Raw genomic sequence first — 12,976 nt, forward strand, 5'->3', positions numbered from 1 at the left:
AAATCTTGGCCATAAAACTGCCTTATCTGCTGCTATGGTTTTTCCTTGAAATGTCAAACAACCAACTCCATTCTATTGATGATTACAACTGATCTCTTATCAGCTTGGCTGATTATATAAACAAGGCGATGATATCAGTGTCTATGAAAGTTTTATCTTAAAAATTTGCTTTATCAACAGACTTGTGTTACCATGAAACATACTACAATACCCAGAATCCTCACCAAACTCTGACCAAGCACATGGTCAGAGCAGCTCTTGCACTGTTGCACTTCCTCCACTGTCACTCTCCTAAGCTCCGATTTGACATGGTACAGTAGCCGCCTCTTTGCGCTGTAAAAGCCCCTACTCTCCTAATACCCTGCATGGCTGGTTGAAAGGAATTTAGTCTTACCATGTAAGTCTGATCCAACAATCTTTCAAGCATTCACTCATGTGGAATTGGTAAAATGTGGCTCGACTGATCACAAACCGGCACAAAGCCATTTTTTTTTATCACAGACAGCTGGCCAGCTGATCAGAAGTGCTGTGATGTAAAGCACACAACTTACTGTAAATATGTGTTTTACACAACTTTGCAAGGCTCATAGTCTTTTTCTTAGTTCTTAGCTCATAGTCTTTTTCTTAGTTTTTCTGAAATTGTAAAAAAGACTGCAGTCCTTGTCAGAGCAGTGGAGTAAATTTATATATGCAGCAATCTCATCATCACTTTTATTAAAATATTGTTTTGCATTACAACACCAGCAACATTAGTTAGGGATATCTTTAGTCGGATCCAAAGTTTTTTAATATAAACATTTTTGACCATTTGATGATCCCATGAGGCTGAGAGAGTCCTCGTCATCAAACCCTTTCTTTTTGGTTAACTGTAGTGTTGATTAATAAGAATATAAAGAAAGAAATAGAGTTGTTTTGAACACAGCAAACTGCAGGTCTAAAAAATAAAGGAAAATGTAAACCTGTCAAAGCTTCAGATAATTCTGATGTAAGTAGGATTTTTATCTTAAAATGTGTAATGTGTGATTTTAGTGCATTGACCTTTGTTGAAGAGGCTCCCCATGGAGAGCCAAACTCCTCCACCTTTCTCTAGCTAACCTCTCTGCTTTCGCTTTCAAAACTCAATGGGTTTTCTCAGCAGGGGTTTCTTTCATCTGTCTGACAAGCTGAAATGTGTTCCTGGGGTTTTCGGTCTGCATTGTAAGCTAAATGGTGAAAGATAAAACAGCTATTCAAAACTACAGCTCTCATGAGGCTTTGACAGTGTGCCAATGGCTAAGACTCCTGGGATATGTTGCCGAATGCTAACAATGTCAGCGCAACATGTACATGGAATGTAACTTATCATTTCCCCTCACGTTGCCCTTCCTTTCTGTGTTTTTCAGGTATAATGGTTATTGTATGATGCTCTTTGATGTTGACTGTATGTATTAGTAATTAGTAATGAGTAACAATATATTCTTAATAGACTGTGAAGAATGTTCTCTGTAAAACAGGATCTGACTGTAGATGAAGCAGACCTGTGTGAATACATGATATTCTTGTCTCACATCAATACAACACTGCTCATCAATGACTGATTGTATGAATGATTTTAATACTAAGTACTTCTGGGTATCTGTAGATAACTGAAGACTGCTGCTGTAAATAGTTTAAACCTAAGACCTTCAATAGTGTAAATATATTATATACGTATCAATTTTGTATTTTCATAAATATAATGTGTGAACAGGACTGACAGCAGGTAAATTGTTCCCAAATTGTATTTTCTGAAGTTAAGCCACTTTTGATGGGTAAATACTCTGATGGGTAAAGTCTTGTCAACTTTGTGTCTTCATCAGTGCTGGAAAGTAACCAAGTGCATTTACTCAAATACTGTACTTAAGTGCAGTGTTGAGGTACTGTGGTACTTGTATTTTACTTGAGTATTTCTATTTTATGATACGTTGTAATTCTACTCTACTACGTTTCAGAGGAAAATATTGTGCTTTTTGTTTCACTATTTATTCGACCGCTGTAGTAACTGGAGTAACCAGAGATGAGGAAACTATATGTGCACAAATTTATTTATTTATTTATATGTTCTCTGAATAACCACTGAATTTCTCTCTATCTCTCTCTGTATGTATCTCCGTCTTTTTAGGATGGTATGGGGAATCTGCAGGTGACCAAAGAAGGTGTCAGATTGGAGGGAGTGTCCGAATTCTTATTGCCTTTATACGTCAAAGAGATCCAGTCTCGAAGGGTAAGACCACATGTCTGTGTGAGTGTGTGTGTGTGTGTTCCTATATAGCTGTGTTATAGAACAAAAACCTATGCACTGTTTGACTATTCACTGTGAGTTTGTGTGTTTTCATGCAAATGTAGCCATGCTTCAGTCAGTTCAATCTTTTCAGGTTCAACTGCTTTCATATTTTTTTCATATATGTTGTACTGAATATTATATTTCATGTGTCCTTTGTTAAGTTATGTGGTGAGGATGTACGTGTGTGTGTGTATATGCCCTTATGTTCCAACCCCTATAATGGGCAGAAATCAGATGTTGTTCCCAGCAGTCAGGGTCTATTTATCATGTATGTGACACATTATAGCGCTGCATATGATCCTGCACTCCTCTATCTCCATTCATCACACCCAGAATTACCATCGATCCCGTCAGCTGAGGCAACATGGACACTATGTCACTCTGTATGGGACAATCCTGGTGACACTGTGTGTATGTGTGCTTGAGCGTGTGTGTGTGCGTTCATATGAATGAATAGTAAGCGGGGGGGATTGACTTCAATAGTGTCATGCTGTCACTGTGTGTGTGTGTGTGTGTGTGTGCGGGGGAAGGGGGGGGGATTCAATTGAAAAGCAAGAGATTAATGGTGTGATGGAGTAGAATAGAAAGACAGGAAATGTATGAAAGATGTAATACTCTATACAGCTGTGGTGTTGTTTTTCATTACAGCGAAGCTAAATGTGTATTTGTATAATACCAAATTCCTGCAGTACTTATAGCTTCTATTCCCTTAATAAGGCTAATTCTTCTTCTTACGACCCCGTCTGTCTTATCTAATACTACTTTAGCATTTGCTTCCTCTACCACTTTCTATTTTTGTAAAGCATCTAGAGGAACCTGAAACACCATTTGCACTGACGTGTATGGTTTGCAAGTAATTTTGATGAGAAGTGCACAGAAGCATTACCCACAGCATAAGCTTTTACGCTCACAACATAGCTTATTGCTGTTGTGACTAGGAGAAATGAGGAGCGCCGGGAAAGGATGTGCTAATATTTACATGCATGGTATAACAGGACAGGAGGATGGTGAAGATAAAAACAAAATAAGAGAAAGAAAGCATGACCAGATACAAAAGATGTGAGAGAATTGGGGATAAGAGTGGAGAGAGATGATGACCAGTGAAGAATGACAGTGAGAAGATGGAATGAAGTGAGATGAGAGGTGTTGTGGAACGAGTGAAGGCTGATGAGGAGGAAAAAGTAATTAGGGAAGAGAAGAGAGGCAAGAGGAAAAGCAGAAAGAGGGTTGTAAGAGGAGATAAAAGGACTATCAACAAACACTTGTGTAGATCATGAGTGGAATAGATAATTGAGAAACTCTCATATTTTGGTTCAGTCTTGAAAGTCTCTGTGATGCATGTCTAATATTGCCAAATGCCATGATTTTAGACTTATTCGTATTCATAATTACTCATATTATGCATACTAAAAACTTTACACACCAGCTCACTGTGCATTTGAATATATGTCATATTGTGATGATAAAATGGCATTGTCAACTTAAAAGTCAATTTTATATATATATATATGTGTGTATGCAGAAACACTCTCACAACAACATGATTAAACATGAGTGTATTGCTTCCAAACTGGCAGTAAATAATATACCACTGCCGACTTTTAACCTTGGAGTTATTTAACTGAGAACAACGTGACAAATCACCGGGATTGTGCGAATGTGTGGGTCTGATCACCACAAACTGTCTTCAAAAACTTAAACTTTTATTTCATGTGAATCATCTCTGCCCTGCTCACCTGAATAGTGAACAGAATCAAACCATTGCTTAAATCAAATTTAAGAATATGTGTCAATAAAATGGCTTAAACTCATCAAAGACAGATGTGAGCATGAATGTTTGATCAACCTTTTACAAATGATGCTGTCTTTTTAAATCTGGATAGAAACCCCTGCGTAGGTCTAAAGGTCTAGTTACAGTAATACTGCACACAACGACACAACATATTCATTTTCTATTCTTTTATATACTGTAACTCTCTATGTCATCAATAAAAACAAAATATCAGAGCCAAAACAAGGAAAATAAAGACATGGGAGAATGACACAAAAAGATGAGAAACTACACTGTGTATTTTTTTTCACATTGTGGTTTTATTTCCTTTAAACCTTCACACTGTGTGATAACAGCTTGTTTGATCTGTATACTGTATGTGTGTATTCTGCAAGTGTGTCAACCATTGTGTTCATGAATGTGTGATAAAGTGTGTGAGGGTTGCATGCGCCAGCCTAAGTATCTATTGAAATTTTTTGCTTTCAAAACTTTATTTTTTACTTTATTTCGAGCAGATATTTTGTGCCTGTGATGGAGCCAATTTGTGTATATGTGCATGTTTGTGTGTATTTGAGTGTGTGTATGAGGCAGCACTTATCTTCTTACATGAAAGCAGACAGCAGGTCGTCCTCACATTTTCCAAACAGCAGGTATGCCCTTATTTTGATATTGACAGTCACTGTGCCTTTACTGTAAAGTGTGGTTGCATTGTGGGGAGCATGCAGAATCAGAAGTATCCACTAAACTCCCTGAGGACACAACAGTCTACTGCTTGTATTGTGAAGAGACATACTATAGAGAGAAGAGGAGACAAAAGACCGAACCATAGAGCGACAACAGTTCAGGACCGAGATCCTTGTTGCAGAGAGGCGGACTAGCAATCCAGACCATATTCAAAGAAGAATATTTATCTCCTTGGATTTTATATAGGCCCCATGCCGTTTAATTGAATTCACCCACAAACATCAGTATAAGTCAGGCTTTTACACCTTATATATGCTTAACATTAAGTGTAAATCATCTGAAATCTTACCATTATTAAGACGTTTAGAGTATTATGCCAGAATCCTACTCAAACAACACATACCTACAGTAGGTATGACAAGCTAAATTGTGAGGATTCAAAGCATAATGCAGTAAAGAGGAGATAGAGGTTAAATTTGGTTTTCAGACATTTAAACCCACATTTTTTCAATAAATAAGTTGAGACAAGTGATGTAGTGCTAAACAAAAACATTGGTAAACGACATCTTAAAGTTTGTTGTCATAAAGCCATAGTTCCCAAATTATTTCTGTTGGGCCTTCATTTCGAGAAAGGAGATATTGCTGCGGCCCTGCAAGTCTTACCTCACACTTACCTCAGTTTCATGTCACTATGTATGAAGTATGATTTGTTGTTAAGATTTCCAAAAACTGGTAAAGTTAAAAGTATTAAAGTGTATAAGTGCACTTGAAATTACAAAAATAAGGATGAAAAATATTTAAGCTCTTTTAGATTTACATTTTGAGAAAATACATTTTAGGATATAAAGAGATGTAGGAGAATGGATGAGAGTATGAAGATGACATCCCTCCCACGCAGCTGTATTATGCCTTATTCAAAAACATCACATGCACACACATGCGCATTTTGCATAATCGAGGCCATCCCCCAGCAATGCATTGTGGGAAAGGTAAATGGAACATTGTGACTCCCAGAGAGAGCTAAATACAGAACATTGCATATAAACCACACGCTAACAACAACAACAACACAGTGAGAAATTTGATTGCCTGGGTGGGAGGGAAATAGACAGGGTGCAGGAGAGAGAACGATAACTGTGGAGAGAAAGGGAAGGGAAAAAAGAGAGGAGGAGGAGGTTGGAAGGAAGTAAGAAGTCAGAGGGAGGCAGACCTAAAGAGATGGGAGAAAAGGTATGAATACAAGATAAGGGAGAGAAAAGAGAAACAAAGGAAAGAAGAAGGATGAGAGAAACTGGTGTAGAATAAAGTGGTAGAATAAAGACAGGTTAAACACCCCAACATGTTCTGCAAATTTTGGCAAATTTTGAAAATGAAAATTTTTAATGTTGTTAAGAGTCATTATTGCGTTTCACATTTTTTACATGGTGGACTTAATTTCCATATCTGCTGGAAGGGTCAGATGGTTTAATTATGGTCTTGTTTTGTTTGTTTAGTTTTACTTGCCTTGCAGGTAAATAGATTACCGTGTCGTTTGAGTGTGAGGTCAAATATATCAACATTGCCAGTAATTTTGGCAGAACAAGCCTTGCCCCAAACATGTTTGGATTTGTTTTTGAAGGAAGTTCTGAGATTTTTTTTGGGGTGATTCATGTTACCTGTGTGTGTGCCTGCAAGTTGTTATCAAAAAAATATTTCTCTTGATTCTTCAGTATGCATAGCCGACGGATAAATACCCTCCCATATAGAGAGAAAAACAGAAAAGAAAAACAGCATTACTGGCACAATCACAACACCATCCCCTTGCTCAAGTAAGGCACTGTACATCTCCCTGTTTACCTCTTGTAGGGTGTTACTAGTACACACCAAGCTTAAAAGGAACCAGTACAAAATATACATTTTATCATTTTTGACAAGCACTAGTGGTGTCACTGTTAGGGGGTGGGTCTGAGTCAAATAAACAAACACAAAATCAGTCATCAGGCAGAACATCAGAAAAATATATGAAGAGACATGTTTCAGGCTTGCATCAAGCAAACACATAACAGGTAGCAGGCAGGAGTAGCTTGAGCAACGTGGATGATCTGGCAAGGAAGTCCTCTAAGGCACCAGGCAGGAACTGGAAGGCACTGGAGAAGCTCAGCAAAGTACTCGGCAGGCATTTGATGGCACCAGGGAAGCTTTGAGAGACACAGGACCTGGAGCAATGACTGTGTGGCCACACAATAAAGCTGATAAGCAGCCAAAATCTCTGCCAGCCCTGGGAGCCACATCACAAGCCAGCGCTTGGAAGATACCATACACAGCACACTACATGCGTTCTGACAATATGTGTAGAGCCACATGGCAAAGGACAGCTCAGTCGCATTTACTATGGGAAATCCAGGGCACCCATTGTGGACAGATCATATTGTAACAAATGTGGCGGAGATCAACTAAAATGTGTGGATGCAGACATAACAGGCTGGGCAAAAGACGCTTTGCTGATTGATCTTACAGGCAGGCAAGCCTGAATCGGATGAACAAAGGGATTTGGCAGGATAAGATACAGGCAGTCAGCACAGGTTCAGGCAGGTAAAAGGTGCAGGAGCAAGTAAGCAAGAGAGCCTACACTTTGGCATAAGTCCTCCAAATCAAATGTCAAAATACATTGTTTGTCCACACCCTCTAGAACGACGCATAGTTTGTCTGTTCCTCTGAAAACCGTTACACAGCTCTCTTATAATCTATGCTATGGTTAAGGTTTGGCTAGGTTTAGTCACAAAAAGGACATGATTATTAAGGGAGATTAAGATCATGGTTTGGGTTAAAATGACAACTTTGTTCATGATTTGTTGACCCATCCAGTCACCCTGACCTCCTCCCTACGTGGACTTTGTGGCTGTATAACAACATCACCATACTTTCTCCTTTGCTCCAGTCATAATTACTATGGCCGCTAGAGGGCTTTCTCACTTGAGCATAAACATATGTCGTTTAGGGGCTCTTGTTGTGCATGATTTTCCGCATGTTTTGTGTTTTCTTTGTATATGGGGAATTAACATAGTATATGTACTGTATGTAATAGTATGCATTTACTTGAAGGATGATTCTATTGTAAACCAGAGGCTGTGGGATTATCTTCAGAGCAGCAGGTTTTGTAGGGTTTTGTATTGGTGTATTTTAAAAGGCACACCGTGGATGCAATGTTCCCTCTATGTCTCGCCCTCTCTGCTCTGTTCCCACAAAGGCCTGTCTTTAGTGAAGCACGCATGCACATACACACACACACAAACACTGACTCTTGCCACTAGGCCCTATAATTGTCCCCATAGGGACCCCATGACGACCTATCACCACCACAGGAGGCACAAAGAAAACTTCATTTATTCTGCTCTCTTGCTGTCCCTCTCTATTTTTTTGATTTGACTTTTCTTTTTATGTGGCTCTTTTCCCTGTTATTAGGCCTTTTCTTCCCCTACCCCCTGTCTATGACATTTCTTTGTCTTCTTTCTTCTTCTTTCTATGTTGTTTCTGTTCCGTCTTTCTCTCTCACCCCTGTAGTGATACTGGCTCCCCAGAGACAGGCCTAGTTATGTGCAGGAGACTGCCTGGATAAGGGCTTCACTTCCTGGGGTGTAAAAAGAAATCTCTGGATGTACTGAATAGATGGAGAGTGTGGATTTATGCATGTAACGGGAGAGAGGTAAAGTATAAAAGAAGGCATGTGGCCAGTAAAAGGATAATTAAAACTACAAAAGAGATGAGTGAAATTGAAAAACAATAATGAATGAAACATAATGAAAAAGTTAAAAGCAACAATAATTGAAGAACTCCTCTCATCCATATCCTGTACTGCAGCTTCAAGGAAGACTGAAAAATATGGGGGGGTGGGTGAAGGTGGGAGGATGCCATAACTTTATTTTTGCTGTTTGTCAGTTTTAGATTTATTACTCCCTCTCTCTGTCTCATACTTTCTCTGTGCTTCTCCTCTGGGGATCTGAGCTAGCTGAAACTTCTCCAACTCTGGAGCTGTAATTGAATAGCAGAGAGTTCTAATGGAACATTAGGCTGTTCCCGTCTTGGCAGGCCCTATTGATTTTGACTTTGCAGCATTGTAAACAATCTGGGGTAAATGTAACTGAACGGATGCAGACCTTGGTATAGGCTATAATTCCTGGGCTATTGCTGCGGAACTGTTGCGCTGTGGCAACTCTAACTGTTACAGTGTGGTTTTGTTTGACTTTAATGGCATGCTACTTGGGGTGGCTTGCGCTTGCAACTTTCTCTAAAGAATAACAGCAGGTAATGTTTGTTTGTTTGACTTTGTATTCATGCCTTTTGTTTGTGATAAAGAAAAGAATGCCACAAAGTCCAACTGTCAAGCACACTTGATTTTAATTGTGTGTCGCATGGTGTGCGTGATGCTAGTGGGTGTCTTCTCAGAATAATAGCCTTTTTTAATGTTATTTTCCTTTGTTTGTGGTCATGTCTAGGATAGAGAGTGGCATGTTTTTATGTCCACAGCTCTTCATCTTAGTGAAGGTGATGCCTCTCATGTAAAAAAAATCCGGACACACTGTCAACAGGAAGTCCAACTGCTAGAAAACATTTGATTCGAATTACATGTCATCCTCGGTGGCTGTGATGTGCCACATGAAGGGTCTCTAGCAGTGAGGTGCAATTTAAGTGATATTACATACTGTCAGCGTATCAGTATGTGTGGTGAATTATCTTCTACAAAAAAAACATTCTCTGTACTATTGAGATGACAATTGCTATGGATAAAAAGAAATGTTGCTTGGCACGTTTGGTGGCACTTGTCCCGGTCGATAATGCCAATAAAGTCTGTTCAAAACAAAGCGAGTAAACCACCATGCCTTTGCGTTTTAGGGAATTTGTCTTTAGCCTCTCTTGTGAACATGCAAATAGCTCTAATATAATGCAGTGGGTTACAGGAAGAGAGGAATGTTTGACTTATTGTACAATGATTCATTACAGTATTATAAAAACACATCTGTCAAGGCTGACACTACAGAATTGGATCAGGACTGAGTTCTTAGTGTTTGTTGAGCTAGAGCTAGCCTTGACTTGTGATGCTTATTACATGATCGCTCCCAGCTTCTATCCACCAGCTTAAAATGCTTCAAGACAAAGTGAGCTGCTGCTTTCTATTTCTATATTTCATTATTTCCCTGTCCTATAGTGTAACTCACCAGTCTACCATAAAAGAACACTCAACGTGTGGCATCTCCAAGTCCAACAAATGTAAAGTTTATTTGATTTAAACAGCATGTCACCTTTAGCGGGTGGCACTGTCTACATGAGAATTTCTCCAGCCTTCAGCCTGCGGAAAGGAATGACTTAGACACGCTGTCTGTGATAATAAATGTCGACGTCAGAAGATGAGAGCTCCACCAAGCAGACACATGCAGAGTGCTTGTCAGATGTCTAAGCTTTTTCCGTGTCCCCCACAACATTAAAAAAGATATCAAATGAGAAGTCAGTGCTACCACTGAAGTTGAATTGGAGATAATAGACAAAAGACGAAAGAAAAGTTTGACTGAGAGAGGTTTGCAGAGGTTAGTGAGGCCAGGGGAAGTGGGGATTATTTGACCATTTTTCCAAAAGCAAGAATACGGTCATAATTTTTTTAATTCAAGACTGAGCTTAGATTGGTGTGTTGAGCATGTGGGAGTGTATGTGTGTGCGACTGTCTGCATATTTGATTGTCTGCGTGGGCAAATGTCCAAAATTCTGATGTGTGAGCGTCCGCCATGTACGTGTGTGCCAGACATGGTCGCGACCCATGTAAAAATAGTCTCCATTAACATTTAACAGCATTTTTCAGAATGTCAGGAGAATGAAAGTCACATTGGCCCCAGAGGGGAGAGAGGAAACGAGACAAAATGAATAAGAATATTAATCCCTTGCTCCAAAAGATCATTCCATCCCACCCTCCAGCTTCTGTCTCAGAGGCCACGTCACCCAAAAGCCACAACAAATCCCCTCATCACAAAACTTGACTGAAGAAAAAGGGCACATCAGGCATGCCGTACCATGTTAAATCTAAGAATTTTGATAATGCTGTCATTAAAATGGATATTGCTTCACCCAAAGTCCATCGAAATATGCTTGCCATTTCCTTGTCAAGCCCAATTGTACCTCACTCTTTGAGAGTTTCAGGCACCAAACTGAAACCCCTCCAAGTATAAGCATTTGCCAACATAACAGTGCTGGACCGTCCTAATGTGTCTCCATACATACTTTTAGTGTTGACAGCCTCAGAGTAAATGAAACCCCTTCAGCTCATGTGTCATCAGTGCAACATACTATATGCAATTCTCCAATGCAGAACACTGCACTGTGCACTCTTTTCTAACAGGACGTAATATTTTATACTTGGGCTGTTTTCTCAACTACAGAAGCCGTCAGGATGAATTTCATGAAAAAGAAAATACGTAATTCATTACTTAACACTTGTATAGTGAGTTTTTTTTGCTTTATGTTATTTGGGTTCTATTATTTAAACCTGTACTAACAGAAAATACGTTTTCTCCTCTTTTCTAACACCACCCTGTGGGGATGCCCATGAGATGATATGCCTTTCTTAATAAACAAATTTTTTTAAAAGCAATACCTGCTCTTGAACATCTTCCCTTCCTTGTAACTAATCCTGGCTCTAGGCAGCATATCCCTCCACATCCATAAATGCCGCATTGCTGGCATAAAGACAGTAGTAACCATTGAGCACAAGGCCATCAGCTGTGTGCCAGCACTTTAACATTTGATTTAGTGAACTACACACACTCAGGGTCATTGATAGTTGGCTGGGTTTCTTCTTGAGTGCAGTTTTATTTTAGACTTTATTACCTAAACCCAAAGTTACTCTATACTTTCAGCTCTATATAGCACTGTGTTTGCCCTATCCCTCTGTAACAACCATGGCCTCAGCTATGATATGACAGCCACAATTTAAAGCAGAAAGAAGAATTGTGATGCTTCGCTTTGAAGTGTGTAGAGCTGAGGTTTCTCTGTATATTCAAGTTTGAATACCCCCCTCCCCCACTCAATCCCCCCACGCTAGTTTTTGTAGCAGTAATTGGCATAATGATCAGATAGCTTTATACAGACAAATTTATCTTTTAGCCCACAGCTAGTTTCAATGATAGCATCAGTGGGAAAATTAGGTAATATTAGCCTATATTAGGTAAAGGGACAGTCAAGACAAAGATGTTTCATTCCACAGCCAGGGCTATGCATTTACTGAAGTATGTTAAAGCATCTGTTCAGTGTAATTACCATGTCAAATTAAGTGTGTAGAATGTGTGCTCCAACATGAGAGGGATTCATGTTAACCACACTGGCTCAAACTCATAACATGAATCACAGCTTGATGAGTATATAAGTGAATATAAGTTTAAATGACCAATGCTGGTCTAGCATAAACTATAATTTGCATATATACCTCCTACTGTCCTGTCTGCTACTAACATTTATATTTCACCATATAATATGTTGTAGTTATCAAATTGAGATTCATATAATATAGCTATTGCATTTTATCATATTCAAATTTATGAGTCTAACATTTTGAACTAACTGCTGCACAATAACTGGATACAGTATGTTTATTTGAAAAAAGACTACACATGACCTTTTAAAATTAAGACCTAGAGCAATGATTGGATAAAGGGTTTACCTTGCAAAACATGCTGGTACCGCTTTTTAAGTGACAAATCAATATCTTGCTTTGGAATGGAAATTCTGCCCTGTGCCCTTTACGATGCAGTATAAATGCCTCTGTTGGGGCCACGAAAAAACAAAAAAACATTTGCGAGTATAAAATCTGAATTTGCCATGAATATTTCGAGAAGAACTCTGAGTATTTTCAGAAAAAAAAGTCATAATAGAATTAAATAGGTTGCTTCGAGTGCAAAATGTCAAGTTATGCTTAGATTAGGATTACATGTTTTTGCACTTCCTGATTGTCCAAACTGTCGCCTATACAGTTCTGGTTCATGTTTTTATGTCACCTCTCAGGTTCCCCCCCTGCTTGGCTTTTCCACAGTTGCCCGGGACAGTCACCACCTGAAGACAGACACGTCTTTTGGGACTGTCTCTCAAAGTCCAGGAGGCTTCCCATTGAAAAGCTTAGTGAAGCAGCTGTGTGCTGCTCTTTAACGGAAGTGAGGGGGGGTTAACATTTGTGTGGACAATAGCCACACAAAGGTGAGATTTAT

The 12,976-nt window shown here is 39.1% G+C and overlaps 1 protein-coding gene across 1 annotated transcript in view; it reads left to right on the top strand.

The window, feature by feature from the left end:
* The window catches only part of LOC139296676 (zeta-sarcoglycan-like), a 137,961-nt gene that overhangs the window by 44,257 nt on the left and 80,728 nt on the right, over positions 1–12,976 (top strand). Inside the window, exon 2 of the mRNA XM_070919152.1 lies at positions 2,141–2,242. Coding sequence (XP_070775253.1) covers positions 2,141–2,242 — 102 coding nt within the window. The remainder of the gene's footprint in view (positions 1–2,140; positions 2,243–12,976) is intronic.

This window comes from Enoplosus armatus, chromosome 2 (genome assembly GCF_043641665.1).
Source record: "Enoplosus armatus isolate fEnoArm2 chromosome 2, fEnoArm2.hap1, whole genome shotgun sequence".
In the NCBI taxonomy this organism is placed as follows: Eukaryota; Metazoa; Chordata; class Actinopteri; order Centrarchiformes; family Enoplosidae; genus Enoplosus; species Enoplosus armatus.